The sequence below is a fragment of the Ciconia boyciana genome, chromosome 6 (assembly GCF_034638445.1).
Source record: "Ciconia boyciana chromosome 6, ASM3463844v1, whole genome shotgun sequence".
NCBI lineage: Eukaryota > Metazoa > Chordata > Aves > Ciconiiformes > Ciconiidae > Ciconia > Ciconia boyciana.
Window position 1 is genome coordinate 58022988 of NC_132939.1, and position 25839 is coordinate 58048826.

Genomic DNA, 25839 nt, shown 5'->3' on the forward strand with positions numbered 1-25839 from the left:
CTCGCCCTCCCGCCCCGGGGTCCCCCCCGCCTCTCCCCGCTCGAGCTAGCGGTGCCCCGCGCCTCCCCGCTGCGCTCTCCCGGCCCTCCCGCCGCCCGCGCCCGCCCGGCGGCTCCCTTCCCGCGAGATCCCGCCGGCCGCGCTCTGACAGGGCTCCGCCGCCGCCGCGGCGCCGGGATCTCCCCGCCGCCCGCGAGCCGCGGGGCGGAGGCTGCGCCGCCCGCCGCCAGCCGCAGGGCGAGCTGCCGCCGGGCGGAGGAGCGGCCCCGCGGCCCCCCCCGCCGCCGCGCCGTCACGGCGCCCCGCCCCGCCCCGCGGGTCTCCCCCCTCGCCTCGGCGGCGGAGCGGAGCGGCGCGGCCGCCGCCCCAGCCGCGGCGGAGTGAAAGGGTTGCCATGGCAACTGAGTGAGGCAGGCAGCAGGCCGCCGCGGCCCCAGCCGCCTCCGCTCCTCAGCGTGTGGGCGAGGAGGCAGCGGGCGGCCGCCGGGACAGCCGAGGGGAGGCCGGGAGCGCAGCGGCAGGATGGAGGACGGCTTCTCCAGCTACAGCAGCCTCTACGACACCTCCTCGCTGCTCCAGTTCTGCAACGGTAAGGGCGGGGGCCGCCTCCCGCGGCCGCCTCCGGGGAGCGGCGGGGTCCCGGCGCCCCGGCGGGGCGGAGACGGAGGCCGGCGCGGGGAAGGCAGCGCCGGGAGCGGGCCTGCCTGGGGCTGCCGGTGGCGTCCCCGCCGCCCAGGGCCGCGCAGCTCCGCGGCGTAACTCGGGGAGAGGAGGAGGAGGAGGGAGGAAACTTCACCCCCTTCAGACTCCCCCGTTATACAGCGGGAAACCTGCCAGCCCTCGGCGCCGGGGTGCCTCTGTGAGGAACTTCCCCTGCACCTCCTTCACGGGAATATGTATAGATATGTGTGCGTATGTATATATTATGTATGTGTATCTGCCTCGGGGGCAGATCCGGTAGCCCAGGCGGTCACCCACCGCTGCGTGTCTCCGCTGCGCGTATGCCAACGTACATATATATATATATATGTATACGACGGAGCTGTGAGCGCACGTATGTGACCGTGAGGCGCGCAGTGGCACGCAGCGGCGGCACCGCGGCGGTGAGAGCCGTCCCGGCGCGGTGCGGCTGGGGCAGGTGTCCTTCCGCCCCCCTGCCCGCGCCCCGCTCCGCTCCCTCCCCGGAGAGCCCAGCCAGCGGCTCTCCACCACAGCGAAGGACAGTTTGTAGGGGTCAGATGCCTGTGACGAGTTACAGTAGTTGGCCTGCAGTTAGTGATTTTTCTTTCTGTTATTTTTTAAGGTAGGGGTTAGTGGGGTGGTGGTGTCACCTGGGTGGCAGCGTGACAGGGTTGCTGCTGGGCTGCAGTGACAGGTCGTAAAGAAGGAAGAAGGAGGTGAGGAACTGCCAGCATCCTCAGAGGAGGTAGCTGGAGATTGGCCTGCCATAGTGTTTGGGATTACTCAGCTAGCTGGTGTTTACTGTTATTTGGGGGGAAATAAATCTGGTATCCTAAATGTTACAAAGAGTTTGTCATGGTAAACTTTAAGCTCAAAATACCTTATTTTGATTCTAGTTACTGCTTTCTAGCAGCAAAATTGCAAGCATCCATAATCTCATATTTCATTGAAAATTGATTTGCGGGTCTCCTATTCCTCCAGATTTTAGTAGTGATCTGGCTTTCTACTGCTATCTGAACAGCTGGAGTCAGTTTCATGTTAAATTGCTTCATGACAGCATCTGCATCAAACATAGCTGCCTCTTCTCTTGGAAGAAATGAAGATGATAAATTTTACATGATTTCTTTGTGGTGTGGCGCAAGAAAGGGACAGGTTAGCAGAAAACTCTAGTACGTGTGGACCTTGAGATTGTGGGAGCCGTTTTTCAGGGCATGACAAGTCGCATGTGTGGGCTATGCATTGTGTGGTGATGCCGTATTCTCAGAGCTCTTCAGGAGAGAAAACTATGACTGTGGACGGGGGTTGTATGCTACTAGCAGATGACTGTTTTGCCTAAACTTAATAAATATTTCATTGTAAGTATTTTTAAAAAGAAAGCATACAGCAATGTATTTCAAAGTTTAACCCATTTATAAGCAAGCTGTCTTCCTGCCAAAATCCCTGGGCTTTGCTTTTACAGTGTTCATGATAGTAGCATATGTGTGGCAACAGTAGGAGTGGCAGCACTTTCTGAACAGTTGGAATAAGCAGAGTAGCTTATTTCTGAGAACTGTCACTTATGTTGGTTTTGTAACTCTGAGCACCTATTATACATGATGGAAATAAGTTGTATGTATTTATGCTGTACATAGGTTTTAAAATCTTAGTTAATCCTTAAGTGTTATGTTCTAGAATGTGTTACTGATGAGATCGCTTGCCTAGCTGTCATCGCATTGTAGATAGTGAGCTCAAGAGCTGTTGTAAACTTGTATTATTCTGTGTTTATAAAAGAAAGTGGTTTGATTCACAAGCGTTTCCTTTTATGAGTTAGCCTTCAGTGAGGCTATATTAGATGAGATGAGGAAGAACAAGAGAATCAGGCCTTTGAATACTGCCTTGAGGTGATCAGATATTTCACACAGACACGTGACCCATGAGGAAAAAAAATACAGATGGAGGATGCCAGTGAGGGTTTTGAGGTTGAAAGAGGAAAAGAAAATTGCTTTACAGGGAAGTGGAAAGCTCTTTCAAGTATGATGGGTAGTATGAAAGACAATGTGAAGTTGGGAGTGGGGCAGGCACAAAGAAGAACCAAACAGAGCATGCGAGTAGTGGAGATGTGAAGGAAAATGTGATTGATATAGGGTAAAGTGAAATACAGAAATGGCTGGTAAGCACTCGAAGTGATCATCGCTGTATGTTGAGAGGTTTTCTGCTCTGAACGTAGAAGAAAGGATTAATATTAGTTTTGCAAGTAAAGACACGATGGAATTTTCTGATGGTCTTGAAATGAAGAAATGATAAAGAGACTGCCTGTATGTATTGTGTTTGGAAAGATGAGGATACAAAGCCTGCGCTCCTGTCGGAATAACTGTGGGTCACCTTTAGGGCAGCAAGCAAGCTCTAGCCTGGGCCCAAGGACGGCTGCACCTTCTCCCACTCCCACTGCCTGGTCCCTTCTCCTGGCTCGGGGTGGGTGGCAGCTGCAGACGGGATAGGGGAGGAAGGGAGCAGTGGTGGGCAGGAGGTTGTGATAGGGATAAGGGAGCAGGATCTTGGCTGTTGGAGGACCTGATCAGAGAAGAAAGGAGTAATACGGGGGCAAACTTACCCCAAGCCTCCCTTTCTCTCTAGAAAGGGCTCTGGGGGTCTCCCCCTTCCCCCCCGCCCCCCCTTCTTTCCCCCATATGCAGATCTAGTCTGCATGATTGTTTAGTAACGTATTTCTATGGTTTGCAATGTGTGCAAAATAAGGTAAATGGAGAAGGAAGGGACAGAAGAAAGAGGTGAGGAAAATATGTTCGTTTTGAACTGCATGTCTAAAATCTAGGGCAAATATTTAGCACAGCTAGTTCGAAGACACCTACTTTCTGCAACTGTTTGACAGAGCAGTAAGGTAGGGTTGGTGTTTGAGAAATGTTACGTTAATGAACGCAAGTGTCAGTCTGAGATAGCATCAAAGCAAGGAATACAAACTTGCAATGTGATTTTAGTCAAGTTATTTCATTCTTGTTGCCTTAGTTTCTTTAGTCGTATACTCAGAGGAAAGTACATACCTACTTTGGAGGGGTTTATTGCATTAGTTTGAAATCTCCCTCTTGATTTTCAGAGGGCAGTCTCCTCAGATGCACAAAATGTTTTGCTAGTTGCTGTGCCTATTCTGTTTGTTTATTTTTAAGTAAGACACTAAAATAACTCCTCTTAATGCCTGTCTAAGGACAGTTCTCAGCTTACATCTCACTTTCTAGGTAATGAAGAACACTTGGTTTATTTTGCATGTTGAAAAGTAAAGCTTGGATAATATTAACCGTGCCTAGTTATAGATACCCTCCTTGGTATTGATGTAACTTTTATGTAGTTCTTAGCTAGACAGCCATTATGTTTATCTACGGTCAGTCAGGGTGTTAGCAATGTGTTATTTAAGCTGAAAGTAAAAGTGGTAGAATAAGGCAAGATAATGTCGAGGTTTTTAGCATCTGCTTAAAAACTGGTGGAGAGAACCATGCTGGACATGAAACTCTACAGAACAAGGCACATACTGGAATTATAGACAGTGCTCATCTCGCCTCCAACTGATTTATTGAGCTGCAAGAGTGATCAGGAGTGATTATAGGCAGGTCGGGGAGGCATGTAGAGTGTGGGCAGAGGTTCGTGGGTCCTCTGACCACAATTCCCTATCCATTTATAGCCGTAACGATGACCTAATGAACATGGCCTGCACCACGCTAATGGCTGTGGGCAGAATTATTAGGCATGTAGAAAGTAAAGGGTGAAATCTGTGATTCCTGCACTCTGCAAAATGCCTGTGTGGACTTAGAGACGGAAGTGAGAATTTATCCTTGATTCATTTGCAACTTGTAGCATCTTTTTAATATCCTTCACTTGGCTAGTGGGAAGACTGTAGCTGTCAAATGGCCACTTCTGCAACCACAGATGCCTTGTTCGACAGAAACTTCAAATTTAGAATATCTGGGTAAAGCAGTAAAAAAAGTGTAAAACAAATTACTTTGTAATGAAATGGATTTCTTTGGCAAGGGATTCCATAATATTAATTACAGTTCTGTTTAACTGATTACCTGAAGTCTAGTTGCTAGTAGAAAAACTTTGAGAAAATTTTGAAGTGATACCAAGTATATTAACATTTATTTTAAAAAAAGCAGAATAATAAAAAAAAACCCTCTTAAAAGTAACAGTTCCTTTTTGCTCCCTCCCTCCCCCCAAAATCACTAAATCATATTATTAAGATTTTTGAGAGGTAATAGTTTTGATAACTGTCAGTCACTATGTCTTTTGAGTCATGAAAAGTAAATTGTGTGAATCACTTCATATACTAGTTTTGGTCAGTTTATTTCCAGTTCGAATCTTCTGCTTCTGTAAGTATCCACCATTCCTGAAAATAAATTGAATATATGTAAATTTTCTCTCTGGCTCATATATATCTACAAGTGGAGCAATGCCCTGTCGATGAGGAAGTGAACGCCACAAACAGGAAACCTTTATGGACAGTATTATTCTGGCAGTCGGCTCTTCTTTCCCATTTGATTCTCACACTTCCTCTCCCTAACCTTCTGAAATACAGTCAGTTACCCTCTTCCTACAGCTGGACCAAAATCGCACAATATAGTATGGATTAGGGAAGGAACAATGGTAAGTTGAGCCTTGTAGCGTTGAGGTCACTAGTTCAAATCTGTCAAGGGTTGGAAGAGGCTGTGATTTGTTTTAGTGTGACCACTTCCTAGGAATAATGCAAAGCGAAATTGGATTTAATTTCGTTCTCACTGGGCAGATTCACGCACTGTGTGTATGCAAAGATGTTGCAAGCATGTTCAAAAAGATGTTGCAAACATCTTAATAGCATTACTCATGTTTGTTGTTTTTCTCAAAAGCCTGTAACAACAGAGACAGACAGACAAACCAGGCTTTCTCATGTTTCATCTCTAGACCTGTTCTCTCCAGGACAGCAGCACATTTTGAACTGAGCAGTGGAGCAGGTACCCTACATGAAGCTTCTATCGGTTTTGTAGGACAGTAGAAGATTTTATTACCCAGAATTGCTTGGAGACTATTTTATTACTTTTGCTTTCATTGAGATTTGTTCTGACTCTTACAATCGAACCCTTCAACGTAATGCTGGATTGGACTCTACATTAAGTGTCCGTTTCACACATTTTGGAGCTATATAGAATATAAGTTGATTTTTTTGATCAGCTTGCTTCTAGAACTTATTTTTTTCTATCCTGGAATAAAGGGGAGGGGTGGCATACAGAAACACATTTTTTTGTATGTGCAGTAATTGAATGCAGAATAAATCAGTACACTATGAAATAAAAATAACTTGCTGTGATGGACACTTTCACAATATATATTGTTAGCCTATTAAAGCTCAAACTATTAGTTTTAATAAGACACTATATAAGTAACATGAATTTCTTGCCCTTTAATTAGCTATGTATTTCCAAATCATGAATTATTAAAGCTCGTTTTAGTAATGAATAGTGTTGATTGTAGTTACTGGAATTTAAGGGTTTTTTTTCTTTTCTTTTTTTTTTTTTTTAAACTAAGGTTTTAAAAACAAATGAACATATAGACCAGTTATGAGACACTCCTTCAGTGATAGTCAAACCTCATAGAGAATCTGTGTCAGTGTTAGCAGTATGGAGAAAAACTACAAGTATCAAGTATTTTATCATGAATAAAACAACATACAGAATTGCAAATTAAAGCATTGGGCTCTCAGCAGAAAAACATGCTTTATCTGATCTTCAAGGAGTTTTTTAAAAATTTAATAGTGCTTTATAGAGCTGATAATTAGAACTTAAAACATATTTTAAGCATAGCAAAACTCAGATTCTTTTATTGAAGCTTAAACCACATGCAAACAATTCAAATAAGGATTAAAATTATATTAGAAGTACATTATTAAAAAGTGAATACGTGAGGAGGCAGTGAGGGAGTACGCCAGTCAGTGACTTACATTTTAATAGGTTTTATCCTCACTTCCCTCCTGTTTCTCCTTTCCTTAGAAATTTAAGATGAAGATTTTAAAGTTGATGCTGCGGCTCTTTTGTCAAGAGAAATTTTGGAAGCTGTAATGAAGAACCTGTCTTTTGATCATTAAAATCGCGAGGAAGATGTGAGAGAATAAGTAGGAAGGTTGTGTGAAATGGTACAATGACTATATTTTTTGTGGGGTGCTTGCTGTTTGCAAATGACACTAATTGGGCAACCATAAGGAATTGTGAAAGCTTAGAGGGAGCGCAGAAGGAACTATGGATTATGCTCTTCTTCCACAAAACACAATTTAAAATGTTCGTCCATTACATAATTAAAATGTGGAAGTAGCTCCCTGAGGTTTTTAGGGAGATGGGGTAGGGATAATGATAAGTTAACACAATTTCACTAAATTAATTCTTTGGAAAGTAATTAAGTGAGATTGTCCACACTCCATTACTTCCAAAGAGTAAAATCTGACATGATCCCTCATTTTCTGGTCTTGCTTTGAAATGACTGATTATTGAATAAATATAACATACTAATTTGAAAACTAGTATTGGAGGTCTCTAGCAGTGTTTTTAGATATTGTGGAATGTAGAAACTAATTGCCTTTTTGGATTTAAAATCTGAAATAAACACCTCATTGTGATAAAAGCAGTTTCCATTTCTTAATAGCATACGCCCTGTATTTGGTTGGAAACTTACCTAAGTTTTCTGCAAACAGGAAAGAAGAAATATTTTCTGGTTTTAAGTATAACTCCTATAATCCATTGCAGGTCAATATATGAAACATTGCTACGGGCTTGTAGACATGCGAGAATTGTGTGTGAATAGGTGCCTAAGCTAGGCTTAAGTGAGCTTCCTAAGATAACAGAATAGATGAGCACATTTCGATAGGTAAATAGAAAAGATAGCTAGTAAAAACAAATATTTTTTTAATGAAAACTTTGTAAAGAACCTTGTACTTCATGAAAAATAGATGCTTCTTTTTCTTACAACTGTAGTGAAAACCACAACAAACAGAAACAGCTTTTGAGGTTTCCCGCTGCAGGTCCTGTACACCCAAGCAGGGATGACTGGGCAGTGGTGTCTAGAATTTCCCTGAGGCTGTGGAAGGTGTTTGTACCCTGAAGTCAGCAGCATCAGGAGCAGCTTTTTTTATTTTTTCCCCGGGGGGGGGGGGGGAGACAAACATCCTGAAACCTGAGAAAGGTGCTGACAGACAGTCACTTTCATATTTATTTTATGTTTACCAAAGCCGATTACCATGCTGTTGCTTCCTTTCCCCTTCCCTGTCCAGCGTTTCCCAAACTGTTTTTACACAGACCTGTTGCTGCCTAGAAAGCATCCTTCCAACTCCCACATGGAGATACTGCTTTAAATGGCTTGCAGGGTCTGGCAGGTGCGTCCTCCTCCTGACCCTGAAGCAAGCACGTCAGGCTTAATGCATTACATGACATGGTCCTACCGCTCAATGTCCGATGAATTGCATGCCGGCGGAGGATGGCGTCTTGGAGGTGGGCGAGGTCTCTGGCTAGATGGGTGGTCTGGCGGGGCTGGCTGGGCTGGCTGGGCCGCAGGGGGCAACAGGGTCTTTATCTAAGCTGATAAAAACCTTACAGGCATTAGCATATCCTGAGACTCAGGCCAGTCTTTATTTGAATCAGTGTCTGCATTGCTGCCTCTTTGCTTTACATCTTCCAAATATAGGCCAAAATAATAGGGCAGTGACAGTCAGGACTGTGCTCAAGTGATCTGAAAAATCAGGCCATCTTTTTTAGGTTCCTAACTGTGAACCTAAAAATTGAATTTTGAATTGAATTTTAAAATTGAATTTAAGGAATTCATGTCTATGGATTATATGAGGCATAGATATAAAGCATATTTAAAATAGCTCATTGTAACACAGTAAGCAATTACTGATGTGATTTGTGGTAAGAAACAAAATTCTGATGCTGTGCAGCCAATAGGAGTTTGGCTGTGGACTTCAGTAGGACTGCAGTTTCAAACTCTGAAAATGTTTATGGCAAACTCCAGTTGAGTCTAAGAAAATGAGCCTTCGTAGAAATTTTGGCTCTCATAGTAAAAAATATACACCACTGTAATTTAGTTAACTCTGTATAATGCCATGCACAGAGGGAGGTGTGGGGGTAGGTTTCTTTCTTTTTCTCTCTTTTATGCTAGGCAGCGTGTGTGTGTGTGAGATCCCTGTGGTGGCTGTATTTCAGTTTGGAAATAAGTAATTTCCTCTGTGTTCAGATTTTTTAATGAACTAATTAGGGACCCTTTGGGACACAAGATTTTATACATACAATTTTTAAGTTAAGCATTTATATGTTTTGCAAGGCTCGAGGCCTTTCTTTACTGAGAAGTGAGAAAAGATCCATTTTTAAAATTTGGGGGTTTGGTGTGTGGTCTGGCAGATGTGTAGGCTGGGGTCAGCTACTGGTGGCATATGGATAAACCTTTTCTTGAACGGTATGCTGCAGGATCTGCAGCTGAAGGGCAGAATGCTTTAAGAGGTATACGTAAGATGCACTAGCTCCGAGATGCTGTGTTTTAGTGCTATGTCTACGTTAGCAGGAAATGTGGGACAAGAGGAAGAAATCTGTAAAGCAAAACAGTTTGTGATGAGGACTCGGGTATCTGAACTTTATAATCGGGTATCTGCATTTACCACGGACTAGCTCTAGTCTGATGCCGTGTGCCAAACACACATCAGCACTCAAGTGCTCCTGGTGCGCTGCTGGAGTGCACTTCCAAGACTTGTCCACGACAGGAACCAAAGAGGGGTGAGTGGTGAGAGGTGAGTGATGATCACTGTGTGAGCAGCCTCTGGTCCAAACTAAAATATGCGTAGGGAGCCAGTGGTTATCAAAGTTAGTGGGCAGTGCTGCTGTGGCAGCTAGAGCCGGGGCAGTTGTGCTGTTGTCTTCTTTGAGAGATGTGGTGTCCTAGTCTCTAGTCTCTTACCATCATTCTTTCTAATTTGGGAAGAAACATGGTCGGTATACTACTCCTGAAAAGTTGCTTACTTGTTGTTCCACTCTGGTTTTTTTGAGAAGAGGTTCTTAATATCGTGAACAAGGGACCATAGGACTTGTGTTGGGCTTGAGCACTTCTGTAGGTCCGAAGATTTATTAATGGTTTGTTTATCAAAAAGCTCATTATGAACACTGATCATGTTCAGAACTGAAAATTTGAAAATCTTGACTTCTTTTGAGCAAAGTTTAATGGATTAGACAGAACTAAAATCAAGGCTTTATGTTTACAGAAGTTCTGCTTTATTGAAAGATCTAAGCCCAGTCATTTTAAAGGGGGCGGGGGGGGGAGGGGATATGGGTGTAGCAGTTTACCTGGCCTTTTTATTGTTTAATAGCTCAGTGTTTCCACCTCTGGTTTTAAAGCTGAGCAAACAGAATACAAATAGTAAGGTTTTTGGTTATGGGATATCCCCTCCCCCCCCCCCATGATTGATTACTTTATGGTGGGTTTTGCTTAAATTGTTTTTGCTGCATTTGACAGTCCATTATCTGAAAGGCTTAGAATAAGCATGTTATCTGCACAAGTCTGAAAAAAATGTTTCTGACTATCACACCAGTAGTCTTTCAGAACAAATTTATAACTGAATTAAATCATTAGTTGCCTGAACTGTATTTCAGCTTTCTTTTATGACCTGGATGTTTTGTTTTCATTTTTGGAAGCAGTTAAGAAACTGAGTCGTGGGATTAAATGCTCAGCTATGGAATTGAAAAATGTTTGCTGTTGTGTTAAGTAAATGCTTTGTATCTAAAATTCATGGAAGGTGGAAAATGTTTGTTGGTATGATCTCCCAAGAGCAATATATCTGTATCTACTCATTTTTTATGGAGTTCACAGTTGTAAGGTGAAGCTTTACAGCAGTGAACAGAGTAGTGTGGTTTATTCCAGCATTGTCTCATGTGTAAGTTATTTGAGAGATTCCATTCTGTAGCTGTCATTCCTAGGTAGGATACTCTTGCTGGGACCCTAACCTCTTACATGAAGACATACCTCTGGGTGTTTGATATGCTTATTTCTAAAATTTGTTTCAACAGGGGGAATCAATACCAGGGCAACATACCACTTTTTTTTTTTTTTCTTCCTCCCCCCTGCCCTCAGGGCAAAGCTAAATTGAAAGAACTCTTTCTCCTTTTGTCTGCTTCTTTTCACAAAATTTACGTTGTTTCTGATGCATATTGATGTAATAAAATCATTCTAACTACTGACTTTGAAGATGAGTAACACTAGGTGATAAAGTTTCAATTTCAATTAAATGAAAGCATACAATGTAACATAGATGGTGAGACTGAATAAGGGATGTTAAAGACGACAGGCTTGGTCCTTCAGATGTTATGTGATAAAAGGGTGTATACGGTTGCTTAGGAGTAAAGCTTAACAAACCAGAGAGCTGTGGGAGCTGGAAGATAGTAGTATAAAATTCAGGAGACTGAGGTTAAGTGGATTCTGGTTCTGGGGGCAAACCTGATGCCCCACCCAGCCATCCGTTCCCATTTTCAGGCTACAATAGCTCAGGCAGATAAGCTAACATACACTGTGCGGCGGCTCAGGAGGAAGGTCTCGCTTCCCCTTCCCTCTCTTGCTTTCTGTGGTTTTACCCGCTCAACACTTGACAGACTAATTTGTCAGAGTTAATTTAACATGCTAACCCAACAGAAAAAAAAAAAAATCTACGCAGTGTTTGTGTGTGGTACGTTGGTTTTGCTTTTGCTGGGTTAGTTCTCTGCCAGGTTGGAGAATAAAATCAACTTCCAGAGGCAGCAGAAGATAAATTATAGGAGTAGAGGGTGCTGCAGGCAGACTGAGGGCTTCTAGATTGGCCATTGTGTCTTGTGGAACTGGACCCTTGCTTTTGTCATTGCAGCTGCTTGTGGCACCATGTGTTGCACGGCATCAATAAATTAATCCAAGTTAGAAGCAATACCCATCTGTTTTGTATTGTAGCAGGTAGAAATGATCCCCTTTTTTCTGTATTGTGCCAGGCGTAGTGTTGGTAGGCAAAGTTTTAAAACACTGTGTAAGGCAATACAGGGAGAGGCAGGCAGCCACTAGAAGACTGTAATGAAGAGGAAAAGTACTTTTTTGACTGCTGCAAGCATGATTTATAATTGAATTAAAAGTTCATATAGGTGGAAAATTACATATGCTTCATAAATTTAATTTTCAGTTACCCATTCAAAGCACAGTGGACTAACATAAATTTTTTACCATTGAGATTCCTGCATTTCTTTGAATGTTTAGCTTTTGTGGTTGCTTTCATGTGTGTTGTTTTGTTGTGGTGGTGTTTTTTTTTTTTTTTTTTTTTTGTCCTCCCTGGAAGCTATGAATCTCAATTATTTTTTGTAATTCTTCTTATGTTCTTTGCAGAATGTGAAATAACATTTGATTCAAAAAATGTAATAGCCTCAGGTGCACAGCTGTACTCACAATATTTTTATACACAGAAATTTTAATTCCTAATGGCATATCATCTATTTTTTCTCTTGCATTTTCAAACTTTGCGACTATGTATTTCTTAGAATTTTCTTTTGTACTTTTGAGAGAGAAGTATAATTTCTATTCTTCCTTATATCACCTTTCTTGGGAACATACTGGTTTCAGAGGCACATTGATCAGATTATTCCACAACTTTGCAGGAAAATGCATACCCTAAAAACAGAGTGTGGATTAATTGGTAACAAACAGCATTGGTGTGATGCTGCTGCTCAGTTCTCAGAATCAAGTCTGGATGACTGCGACGGAAGCATTTCTCTTGATTACAGCAGACTTGGTGCAAGGGGAAGAGGAAGATCCACAAGATCTCTGTGCGTTGAGGAATTTAAATAAAAATACTCTTGCAGGAGCTAGCAGTTGTCTCCAGTGGTCCCGTGTAGGAAGACCTGGATTAAGAGACTTGTACTGGAGACAGCAGTTTTGTGTCCTGTTTGTTTACGCTTCCAAAAAGTTGAAGTAAGCCTAAAGCAGCTCCAGCGATACCTGCAAGGCTCTGTAGGATTTTGCAAAGCCCATAAACCATTTGGTTGATTCTGGGTTATTAACCCTCATAGCTGTGACTCAGAAGGTTACGAGAGATTTGTGTGCGTATTGTTCCAGGAGGGTGTAACTTCAGGGTTCTTCTCCTTTCTAGTTTTTATTTTTGAGTTTTTAATTTAAAAAAAATGTTTAGCCTCAGGGAGCTCTCTAAATCTAAGCCTTTTACTACCTTCTGAATTTGGCAGTTGGTTCTCTTGGTTTAAGTCTCTAGGCATGTGTGATGTGAAGCCTTGAAGAAGCTGCTGCCTGGCTGAAGCCTCTTCTGGGGGCAGGGAGAAGGATAATAAAGTTCGTGCTTTTGACCTTTTTTTTCTTTCCAGCATGTAGATATTTTAACAGCTTAACACAAAACACAATAAGTAAAATGGTGGATTTTTAGTAATGACCCTAAAATTACAGAATTGCAAAGACTGTTAATCTTTTGTGGTTTGGTTTTAATTTGGAACAATCGCTAAAATCAATGGTGGGGAAAACCACAGATATTTTTTGTCAGAGTTTTAATATCTAGCGTTAGGAACTAGTTAATCCATTTAAGGAGTGGAACGTGAGATTCAAGGGGGGGATATTTTCTTACAGCCCAGTTTTCTTAAACGATGCCTCATGGTCCACTGACAACTACCAGAAAAGGTGATGAAAGATATTTGGGAAAACAACACAAGCTTTTCGATCTTTGTAATTCTTCTTCTACATAGTGTCTGCCAGTCCCATACTCAGGTCAGCAAGAAAATGTTTGCAAATTCCATGGCATTCTGTATCCCAAGCAGCAACCAAGGGAAAAACCTCTCTCCCTTCACCTTTCCTAGCAGGGCTCTTCAGATGCTATCTCAGCACTGCTCGTGTACTTCCCCCAAGAATAAAATACGTGTAGGTCACCTTCTCCTGGCTATTCCTAACTTTTTCCAGTCTGGCTCCCTTAAAAAGAAGTGTCTTGAGGGAGTGGATTAGAAGTAGGACAAATACCTTAGGGAGAAAAAAAAGCTATTTCAAACATCATGACGGTGGTGAGGTGAAGTTCCTTCTGTTTGGGTGTTCCCAGCTGTGGCATAGAGCACTTCCTGCACTACACAGGTTAATATTAACTAAGATTACTAGATTCAGTATTGGCTAAAATATATAAAGTGATTAAAAAACATTAGTGTTATGCACCCATTGCTCAGTTTACCAGGCTGTCTGGGTTTGTCTGCTGCAGAGCCCTGAGTGGTGTGAGGGGCCATTTCAGCTGTAGTCTAGGGCACAAACCCCATGCAACAAGGGGAGTGTGCCCCATGGTGCTCTGCAGAGGCACCAATGTTGTTCAGACCTTAGTTTACTTAATTAATTTGAGCCATTTGGTTCTGGGTTGAGCGAGGCAGCTTGCTGGGGTTCTGGATCAAAGTTGTTTAATTGGTCCTTACTGATCCCTGATGTTCAACAGAGTGAAACCTCATTTTGTAAGCCAAGGAAAAATAACTGTCTTTGTTGTCATGACTTCTGTGCACTGTGGAAGCTTTATTATTACTGTAAATGTAGCAGTAGGTTTTTTAGTAGAAACTTCATTTATCTTAAACAATAGTGTAAATTATCTGTTTTTACTTGCGGTTTATTGTAATAATACCTTTTGTTCTGCTGCACAGATATTTATTCAGTTTCTCTTTATATATAACCATTTGTCGTACTAAAATTAAATGTTAGACCTGTATAAAAATTTAAAATCATTCTGTGCTGGAAACAGCAATTCCATGACTCCCTTGACAAGTCAGCAACTTGCATGGTTGTGAAATCTTTCCTCTTTTTTCCAGTTACGACCAGGAAGAATTGACATGTTGCTCTTATGAGTCCCTGTTACCTGTCCTTCAGCGAGCTCTGGTTAAGAGCTGCATACTAAACCTCGGTTATCATATGGTGCAATCTATATGAGCTGAATTCCCACTTCTGCAGCTGTGGGAGTGGAAACGTGAGGCAGTGAAATAAGCTCAGTCCTTCAAGGCTCCTCTCAAAGTGGCTGGCGCAGGGTGCAGTGAAGTCCAGAGATTCTTCCGACCTTTTGTAGGCACAAACCTTGGGAAACAAATGAGCATTGTTAAAGTGACTACGTCTTTCAGAATTTTTCAGCCTTTTTTTTTCTTCTGGTAAAAGTAGCAGCTTAAAGAAAAAACACCAGCTTTTGACACTTCTGACAGACTTCCACATGGTAATTAGATAGTAAAAAGAAGGTGTGGGTTGGCAAGGCATTAGATATGAATGATATGCAAGTTTGTATGCATTTTTTACAGTGTAAGCAACGTTGTTGCGTTGAAGAGGAAGCCCTCTGAACAGTTGTGTAAAGCAGAGGTTTTAAAGTGAAAATGAGTTGTATCTATTTGAAATAATCCCAGAGAAGCTGGAGAAACCTACTGGCACTCTCATTTCTATTTCCAAATAACTCCTTTGTCTAGGTTAGAACTTCTCAATACAGCATATTATGCGTATAATCTTAGAACTGTGTGCATTAGCTTCCAGTCTTATTTATTTGCTTTCAAATTAACTTTCTGGATTAATAACATTTTTCTTGCAGTCTAGTCTTTAGCCCCACAGAACAGCTAAGATGTCCCTGACTGAGGGCTACAGGGGTAGGGCTGGGTGGATTTTACCTATGATGGACACAGGGGACATCTTCCACTAGATCAGATTGCTCAAAGCCCTGTCCAACCTGACCTTGAACATTTCTACTGATGGGGCATCCACAGCTTCTCTGGGCAATCTGTTGCAGTGTCTCACCAGACACTGAGCAGGTTGAAGAGCAGGAGCCTCCAGAACCTGCACCATGAGAGCGTAGTTCCTTGCAGAGTTTGTAAGGAAATGCAGATTTCTTGAGTCTTGTCTTTACTCTGCTGTAGGCAGTTGTCTATGAAACAAAATATTTTTTTATCTTCTGCTACAGATCCACGGATGCTAATGCACTCTCCTTGCTGTCGGTTGTCTCTTTGGATGAACTAGCAAGCAGATAGAAAGTTCCAACACCTCTGGAAAAACTAGGAAAATTGTGAAGCTTTCCTTTTTAAGCTCTGGGAAGTTAGAAAATGTTAGAACTAAGGCTGCGTAATGAAGCTTACAACACAACTGTTTTATTCATGTGTTACAAGATTTTTTAATTACTTCATCACCCCCTATAATTTTCATAGGAATTGTGCCTCATTCATTTCACAAGACAGACTTTCCCTGAGTCCAATAAATCCAGTAAATGTAGTTAATGTAAATTTGAAATCCAGTAAATATAAAGCCAGTAAATTTGATATCCAGTTCAAAAGCCTTTCTTTTTCTGGCAAGGAGAGCTAGTAAGGCATTGAAGTACTTTCAATACAGTTTAAGAACATATGTAAAAATTAATTATATTTTTCTAGGAATTTTTCTTTTTTAATGAATAGGGAAGTGGGAACTATCACACTCTGAATGACTGCTCAAAATGTGTTTTCAGTAAAATACTTGTGGTTTGGTTTTTTTTGTTGTTGTTTTGTTTTTTGTTTTTTTTTTTTTAACTTGATAGTGTACTTATGAAGCTGTCTTGTTTCCATTAAAAAAAAAAAAGGGGGGGGAGGTGTGGATAGAATATGTTTGGTCAAGTGTGTGACTACTTTGCCTGGTGGTGCTCACTGCTACAGCTGTTGCTTGTTGGCTTGAGTGTAATTGGGGATGCCTGATCAACCAGATCGTTTTTCATTTCTCTTAAACTTTTGACTTTGGAAATATGAAATGCTTGGTGTTGGTGAAGAATCAAAATTTGGGAACTGTTTGTTACAAACAAGACCATTGAGCGTGAGACCATTGAGCGTGACCAGTTGGGTCACTGGCCCAGGGAAGCTGTAGCTCTTGGGGTGAGACTTCTCTGCTATGGAGCGAGCCTTATGTCTGAGGATTTTCCTAAATGGTCATGTTAAATATTGGGAATATGACCTTCTGATCTGTGTGTCTTACCATGAGATTATTTATTATGCTTGTGTCTTTTACAGAACTAAGTATTTTCATGCTGAAGCTTTTCTGCACTAGACTTTACTCTTGTCTGTCTTCTGCTAAACTGAAGGGTATTTTGAAAAAGGCATCTCCCGCTTGCCTTGTCTGGCTTACAAAATTGATGTGCTGTGAGCAGATGTTATTTTCTGAACTATCTCTTCAGTGCAGTAGGGAGAAATGTTTTCCAGTCAGTTTCGGCCTTTTTCCCACCTCTCGTAAATCTAGTGATTTCCAAGTTCAGTATGTTGCTCAGCTTACTGCCCATAGAAATTACTGCTCTGTGCTGTGTTGAGGAAGTTTACTATACCTGGGTGTCATTTTGGGCAAATCTTATCACTGAAATAATCTTTATACACTTGGGACTGCTAATCTGTGTTCAGAACTGCTTTTAAAAATGTACCTGTTTGGATCGTAAATAAAGATTGTAATGTTAAATGGTGTCCTGGCATGTTTTGAATTTGACTTCTGCAGTTGTAGCCTACAAAAAAAATTAAAATAAATAAAAAAAAAAGTATCAAAGTGGGGAAGATAAGTAAATAAATAAATTCCAGGTTCCCAAGTGAGAACCCTGAAAATATTAAATTAATTTGGTTCAAGTGACTATACTTGCTCTACCTTGTGTCTGTACGCTTGGATACAGAGGTCTGACTTATGGGAGGTCCACCCACATCCAGAGCTAAGAAAGCATAAGAGAACTTTTGCCCTAAAGCTATATGGCCATGTTAGCCTTAAAGGTTTGTCTTTGCTGGTAGGCTCCACCTTATCATGAAGGTTGAAGCTCAGATGCTGGTAATGACCGGGTGACAAGAGCTTTATCAGCCAGACTTTCTGCAGGGTTTGTTGGCACTAGTACTTCAGCTCAGTGCCATTAGGAGATGGCTTTTGGAAAAGGATTTGCTCTGCACAGTCCTTGCCCATCTAATCTCTCAGGTGAAACTCATACAGGAGAAGTACTGACTGCCGCCAGAAGGAAATCAGTCCCAGAAAGTCCTTGAGGGAGAGGAACGGTCATGAGCCAGGCTCTGCTTGGCCCTTGGCCTGGGACTTGTTCCCAGCCAAGGGCGGATCAGGCATCTGCTGGCTCTCTCCCTTCTACTGAGGACTCTCTGTGTAGCCCTGGGGAGATATAATACTTGCACTAGTTGATGAAAGCGTATTTGTAAACTTTTTTCAACAAACATGAAAGCTATAAAATAGATTATCTCTGTCTTCTCCTTTGTCTCCTCCTCCATGAAAACCTGAATTTCTTTTAAAAATAGGCAATGTGCATGTCGTTGTAGCATTGCCAAATGCTGCGGAGGATGGGGAAAGCCTTGGAGTACAACTCCTTCGCTCTCACAGGGTGGCAGGACCACACTTGCATAGTGTGCTGGGAATGGCATCGCAGCTGGGTGACATTTGTGACAATGCTATGCACCCCACTGTGGTAAAAATAAGAATATGATCTCATGCTAGGGAATCCAGTTAAAAATAAAAAGAAAGCAAATTGTCTTCAATTAGAGGAATTGCATTTTAAACCAAATAATTTTTCAGATTATGTATGTTTCTCTGTTTCCTGAAACAAACCTGATTTTTTTTTTTTTTTTTTTTTTAAGGGTAGGGAATAAAGGGGTTTTCTTCCTTCTCTGTGTCCTAAAAAGCCCCAAAGCAATCCTCTTCCTGGTTATTACCAGGGCATCTAACACTATCAAATGCAGTGTCTCTGGCTGTATTTGAGTCCTTGGCAAGGGCAATTTGTTCTTTCTGCATTAATGTCAGTAAAGATTTTTTGCTGGAGAGTGGGAATGCGTGATCTGAAGATTTTAGAATAAAAATTATATTACTGTTAATTACATTATTATATTACATCTGTCAGAATTAAATGAAAGGAAGGCTTAACCCTAGTTGAATACGAAGATGGACAATATGGGAAAAATTCCAGTCTGTTGTGGGCATCCTGTGTGCTTTTTTTCCCCTCCCATCCAAGCAAGACCGTCACTACTTAATTCAAATACTTCTCATGAGCACTAGATTAACTGGCAATGGTGAAAAAAATTGTACATTACTGTGAAAGACAGTACTGAACAAGACAGGTTTTAAAAGAAGACTTAAAATAGTTTTCTAAATTTGAAATAATTTTTTCCTTAAAATATTTAGATTGTGATTTGTCTTTGTGACAACCTGTAATGAAACCTAATGTTATACTGCATTAATTTCAGAAACTAAAATATTAATGAGGTACAGAGTTCTGAAAAAAATTCAGACCACTGCTGGAAGTGAAGCCATTAGCTGAGAACAAGTAACCAGAGTTTGCAAAAGTGATAAATCTGCTTTTGACATCAGTAACCCCTTCTGCAGGTGCAGGAGGAATGTTTTGTTCTCTTTGTAGTATGTTGCTTACTTTGAGTCTACAGAAAACAATTCAAAAAGCTGGTAAGCCTTTAAGAAATGTAAATGCAGAATATTTGGGGGGGTTATATCTTACAAATAAATGCTGTCTATTAGAGGCTGAGATTTTCCAATTCTTAATTCTCAAAGGATAAGCTTGTGAAATAAGACAAAACACAAACTATTTCTAACTGATAACTATGGATTTCTTGCTATTGATGTAGTCTCAGTTTTAGTAAATCTTTAATTTCTTAAATGGAAAAAGTGTTTTATTTGCTTATGTATTTCTGAAGTTTAATAGTGTTTTCAATTTGTTTTTTAAAACCTTATGCATATATGATTATAATTTTCATTAAAATGCAGATTATAAGAAATTACAGGTAAAAAGTTAATGGTCCGAGTAAATTGGAGTATCAGTTGCTGTTCTAATATCGAATATGAAAGTTATGAAAGTGAAGAAATGTATGCTTAACGTAAGTAGTTTCTTAAGTGTTTATATAGTGCTATCTCTAATGTAATGTAAAGGCTACATTTGATTGAAGATCAGCTAGTGGCTGATATGTCTTAGTGGTTTCTTGCTAGTGTGAATCAACTTTTGTCTAGGAAAATAACATAAGTACACAACAAACAAGATAAAATAAAATTGGTTTGTAATGCATTATCACAGGCTGACATCAGTAACTTCTAAAAGATGTTTTAAATCAGTTTTCTTGCCTTTTAAATCTGTCCTGACAGCAAGTAAAAGTAAATCTTTGCTTTACTTGCATATGCCATAGTTGAAGAATCCAGTGGAGGCATCCAGTTTTTTTGAAGGCAGTGAAAGTATATTGAACTAAGTACTCATAAAGTTTCTAAGAAAATGTTTTGTGTGGAGTTTATTTGTGCATGGTTTAAAACATGTTTAGCTAAAGCAAATCTTGCATCTAAGTTGGTTCTTTTTGTCTAACAGTGCTAAACAAAAGCTGAAGTCTTATTTAGTGTACATCATGTGACGAATTTGAATTCATCCCTTGCTAGCTTTTGTAGGATGACTTGAACGTTGAGCCATAGCTGTGACGTGGAGATGAAACTCGTTGTAAATATTCTTCCATGTTCCACAATTTGCTTTTCTTCTCTCGTTCTTAAGGGTGTGATACAAGCACATCCTCAGCACATCACTGAGAAGATAACGTGGTAAAACACAACCCAGCTTTTCTGCCCTGAGATACCTCAATTCATTACCCTACCAGTTCCTTTCTTTACAAGTTCATGTTAGACTGTATCTTCAGCTTCTTGACTAGGCAGATCCCATGGTGTCACTTCTCTCAAACTGCTATCCTTGTGTTAATATTATGCTGCAGAAGGTCATCTTTATTCTCCTGTCTTTTGTCACATTGGATTTTTTTTTTTTTTTAATGGTAGAGACTGATCCCAGCGTAATGTGGAGGAATGATAATTTGTTAAAACGTTTTCTATTGATTTCTGTGCTCAACAGAGCCAGCATAGTACCTCTGAACTGTAAAGCATTTACATTGATAGAACTCTTCTGGGGAAAATTCCTCTAATTTATTGATGTGTCAAAAATTTCTTCCATCTTCCACTTAAGCACTATTGGAGAAGATAATTTTTTAACTGGTTGATTTCCAAATAGAAGCTCATCTACCATCTGCTGGGGAAAAAACAGTAAGCTGCTGGTTATAGCTCGACAGCTACAGGCAGGTCAAGGGCACGTGCTTATAATTTTGCTACAGTGATTGGTGACTAATTAGCCATGAGGAACTTTCTGAGAATTTTCTGTTAAGATCATTTTCTTCTCTCCCATTTTGTTAATGAATACAGTGCACCCAGCTGTGAGGCTCTGAGTGATGATTGCTATTATGGATTTATCCTTTCAAATTCTGCTTCTAATTTTAGGAAGTTCTATTCCTTGTCTTTAAGTTTCTAGTGGTAAAACTGTAAAAGGAAAAGTTATTCCTCAGCGAATGTTGGGAAATACAGTAATAAGATTTTATAAATACTGGACTACAATAGCTAGCTATATTAGACGAGGGAAAATACTGTTCACAAATAACCATCTGTAGTCCATACATAGTAGATGAACAAATATTTGGATTACAATGTTTTTATTAGAATGGTTTAGAAGTAGTCTGTTCTCACAAGATGATGCTTTACATTACTGTTCCTGTGGTCTCTTTTAGATCACCTATCTCTTGGGTTCCCAGTGCAGTCCAGAGTTTGGCACTAGGCAGATGTGTGGGATAGAGTTGTTGTCTTCCCATTTCCTCCTACACATACATACCTTGTGAGGACATGGAAAAACTAATCTGGTCTGTTCAGATTACTTACTGTGAGGTGTACCCGATTGTACCGAACTAGGGCATCTCCTTGCAATGCTAATCACTCTTATCTTAAGTACATGCATTAGAATAGGGATTGAACTGAAAAGTTGTCCTACCTGTTCAGAGACTGTATGCATATATACATATATAAGTTTAGAGATAGGCATGGTATTGTTCCTGTAGCTATTGGGTTTAAAGATTAGATGTGATTTCTTGTTCCTCACAGTCAAAGCTTTCCAGCTAAAAAAGCATATATGGTGCTTGCACTTTTATCCTATTATATATACTTATATAACAAAACACAATTAAAGGCCATTCCTTTAGCAGTCAGCTGGCAACCAGTTTTGCTCTCTGAAACGTCATGTAAAGCAATATGGTTTAACTGTTTTAACTGTTGTTAAAGATTTCTGTCTGGTTTTTCCCTAACCACACAAAATAACAAGATTAAGTAGGATAACATTATTTTGGGCTTTAAATCCACTTGCTTCTCACAGTGGAAAGCTCTAATCTGGTCAAATCAGGGTCTAGCAGACCAGTACCAGACTTTATGATAAGCTGTTGCCCATATGTGTTGTCATTGTCCCCAGGAGACAAGCCTGGAAAGCTGCTGCTATATTTCAGGTACGCTACAATGTTTTGCATTAGAAAAGTGGATGGAGGAAAGATATTTAGTCCGTGCAATACTGTCGACACTAATCTTTTAAACAAAGGAGCTTGGCGTGGTGTTGTCAAAGGAAACTAAACCTGCTGTTTTATTTTCCCATTGTTCTCTTGCATAGAGAGTCTTTTGGTCTGCAAACAACTGCTGACATTATGCCACAGAAATTGCTACAAGGAGAGTACTTGGTACTTTCTGGATCTTGCATCTAAGCCTGGCAATGGTGTGGTGGCTGCATTCCCCTGTTTATGTGCCACAGCGAACTGCTTGTGTTCATTTTGCGAGATGTTTTCATTTTAAACCCTGGATGGTTGTGTCTTTTCCTAATTCTCCTTTTTCTCTCTGTTGCTGTCATTTCAGACAGACTGTATCTATCAAATAGGTTGTCTGGCTGACTTCTGTGCCCCAGACTCAAAGATGCATGAAATGAACCAAAAAGGGAGGACAGGATTTTGAAGACATAGGAGATGCCTGCCACAGAGGGATTTTTTTTCTGCACTGTTAGAGTTTCAAGCTAAACAGATGGCATTGAGAGAGGTGAAGCGGAGAGGTCATTTGAAAGTTAGTGTTTGTGTGACTCCCAGGGAGCTTGAAGAAAATAGTTTAAGTAACTCAGTTACTTGCGTGAGGTCTCAGTGATGATGTAGGCAGGAGAAGGGGAGGTTGCCAAATGTGTACCAAGTGACATGTGCCACATCTGACAGTTTTGCAGAGTTAGTGGAGTCTGAAAAACATGGGCCTTTATGGGTGGAAAAATGTTTCAGGAAGTGTAGCATCTTCACTGTTCTTACCTCCTTGCTGGTATGCTGGGTCAAATCCAGTCTATAGTTCTCCCTATCTAAATTCAGCTTCAGGATTGTGCTTTTTTGTTTGCTTATTTTTTAATAAATGCTATTCTTAACTTTATCTCCTTTGGTGTCATGGGCTTTCTCAGTGCTACTGTGTTACACCATGCAGTTGGCTGCATGCTGGGGGTGGAGAATTCCTTTCTGTCCATGTGCATGTTTCATAAGGCTCTAGTCGCGGTCCTGAAGTTCATAGCATTTTCCAAGGAATGTAAATACTTGTACCAATTAATGTCAGGAGAAATGCAGAGTGTGATACACTTACTGATATCTCTCAATGACGGACAGTATTCCTACCAGTTAAGCTCAGTTCAGGCTTGTTGGCACAATCTACATCTTTATGCTAGAAGGAGGGCATCTCTGTGTGCAGGTGATGCTGCCATCCTTTGCCATGTTTTACATCATGTGGGTTATCTTTCATTTTTGCCAGAGACCACTGCTGGAATTTGCTATCCCCAGAAGGCTTAGATTTTCTTTTCTGATGTCCTGCAGAGTGTCCAAATTCAGTGACAACTCTGGTAAAGCCTTTAAGATGCTGCTTTTAAAGTGTATTATAATAGTCTCTAGCAACCACACCCCCATTGTGCTAGGTACTTTACAAACATATAATGCGTGGAATATATCCTGAAAGGTTTTGGAAGTACTTCGTGTACAATTTTATCCTGTTAATTGGTGCTTCAAAGAGACCATGTAGATTGAATAAACTCAAATTTGTTTGCCAGTCTTTTGAGAATCAGTACCTAATGTTTCCACTACTTAAGCTGCCATTGTCTGAGCTGGACAAGACAGTCTCAAAATTAATGTCTGTGTAATGAAGTAGTTCTTCTCGGGGGGGGAGTACCAAGTCTATTTTAATTTTAATTATTTCCTACACCATTAATGTACAGTTCAGATTTAGGTTTTCCAGCAGGTAAAATCTATAGAAAATATAATGCTTCCTTCTAACTAATAGTGTAAGTATGTAATTTTGCTTTAGCCTACATACAATGAAATAATATTGAAATAATTATTGTAAACATCATACACGTCCTGTTGTTGGCTTTGCTTCAGATGTTTCTTCACATTTGGCTAAGTTCAAGTAATAAATTGCTGAAAAACTGGAAGACACTGGAAGCAGATTAATCATCTGAGTCAGTATTGTCTTTTAGTTTGCCACAAGAAATCTTTCCAATCTATGAGATCATGGATTAGCTGGTTGGAAAATTTAAAGAGAGGCATGAAGAACATTCCCTTTTTTTGCTTCCTTCTCTTTGAAACCTGCAGGATCTCAGCAAAGCATAAATGACAACTGACTTCTTTCCAACCTTTACCACAAATATGTATTATGATGAAAAAATCAGGCACCTGAATTGATACCTCCTCATTTTATCTAATTTTGGACATTGTAGGTGGCATTTAAGTCATGAGATGTAGATTTACATGTTTGAGACAGTGATTTAGACTTGCATTATAATCCATGAAAAGAAAGGAACACTTGTAGAATGTGATTCACTTCAGATTTCTAAAAACAGGTTGCAAAAATTTCACTTTAAAAGTGATGAAAAATTGATGAAAAAAGAGGCAATGATTAATTCTAACATGCTATCGATGCTACCCATGTAGGTGATACGATGTCTGTTCTGTCTGTCCATGGGGAAAAGTGGTGGTAGTGACTGATAAGTAGATCTAATGCTTCAAGGCAAATTGTTAGGATTTGTAGTCTCCTTCATATGCCTTTCAAGATGGTGAACATCTGTGGGATTTATGACAGCTAGATTGCAAAGAGGTCACCAAACCTAAACATATGCCACTGTTAAAGAGTTGTTAATGTTGTCAAATTTAGTGTCACAAAAAGTAGTATGTATTGACACAATCGTATTCTTATTACATTGTAAAGCTGTGCAGCAAAGGTTGTGTATTATTGCTGTAAATTTCTATTTATGTGGATTTCTTTTAAAAGCATGCTTTATATTTCCTTGGATTCACCTGAAGGGTTTTGAGCATCTTTCAGTAACTGAGAGAAAAGCGCTTTATAGTAATGATGTAACTGTACAACCAAAGCACGCTTGTAACCCAGCTGCCATGTGAGTGCGTGAGTGGACCCTGCAAGGGAAAATGTAGTCCCAGGCTGGACCACCTCGAGGCACAGCAGTCGGTGGCCTCTTGACACCCCACAGCCACCTTCCTCCAAACCCCCTGTGCTCCCCTCTCAGCCCCCTCTGCGCGAGTTCTTTGAGGATGTGCTCTATCCATGAGAAAATGTGGAACTAGGTGCCATAAAATGTATAGTCACTTTAAATTTAGTATTGGCTTGGGAACAATAATAATACGGTGGCTGTACTTGGAGTCTAAATTGCATTACAAATGTGTGCTAAAAATTTCCTTGCAAATGTTCTTTGCTGTGAGGATGAGCTGTATACTGCAGAGGCAGATCACAAGTTAGGCTAACAATATAGCTTTTGCTCTTGAGGGCAGAGTAGATGACATCTGTTGTGACTTTTTTTGTTGTTGTTTGGTTAGTTTATATCATTAATTATTTTTTTCTTTTCTGGTACCATACCACTTTGCTTATTTGGCTGCGTTGAAGTTGCACCTTTATTGCCCAACGTACTCAGATGTAATGATCTCAATGGCAATAACATTCCATCCTCTCCTTGCATAACAAACAGGTTATGCTTATTTTATAATTGAACTTTACATTCTTCAGAAAACATAGTTTTATCATATTCTGTGTCTCTTTTCTAGCTTACTTGTATATGCATGCAAAGAGGAGGCAAAGTGAAGTGTGACTGGACTCTTAAGAAATCTTGTCTTCAGTTGCAGTCTTGCTGAAAGTTGTTACAAATTTTCTTATTTTTTGCATCCTTGAAAGGGAACTGCATCCAGCGCAGTAACCACCATAAAAAAGCAAGTTGCAGGTTGCAGCAAGGATGAGGGTTACGTTCACAAGGACCAGGAAGAATGATGGTGGCGGAAGGCA

The 25839-nt window shown here is 40.5% G+C and overlaps 1 protein-coding gene across 2 annotated transcripts in view; it reads left to right on the forward strand.

Moving 5' to 3' along the window:
- The window catches only part of EML1 (EMAP like 1), a 130642-nt gene that overhangs the window by 44648 nt on the left and 60155 nt on the right, over positions 1–25839 (forward strand). Inside the window, exon 1 of one of the 2 annotated variants that reach the window (XM_072864780.1) lies at positions 261–589. The exons of the other annotated variant lie outside the window; for it this stretch is intronic. Within the exon in view, the coding sequence (XP_072720881.1) occupies positions 523–589 (67 nt within the window). The 5' untranslated portion in view covers positions 261–522. Of the gene's footprint in view, positions 1–260; positions 590–25839 lie in introns of those variants that run through there. 2 annotated transcript variants of the gene reach the window in all.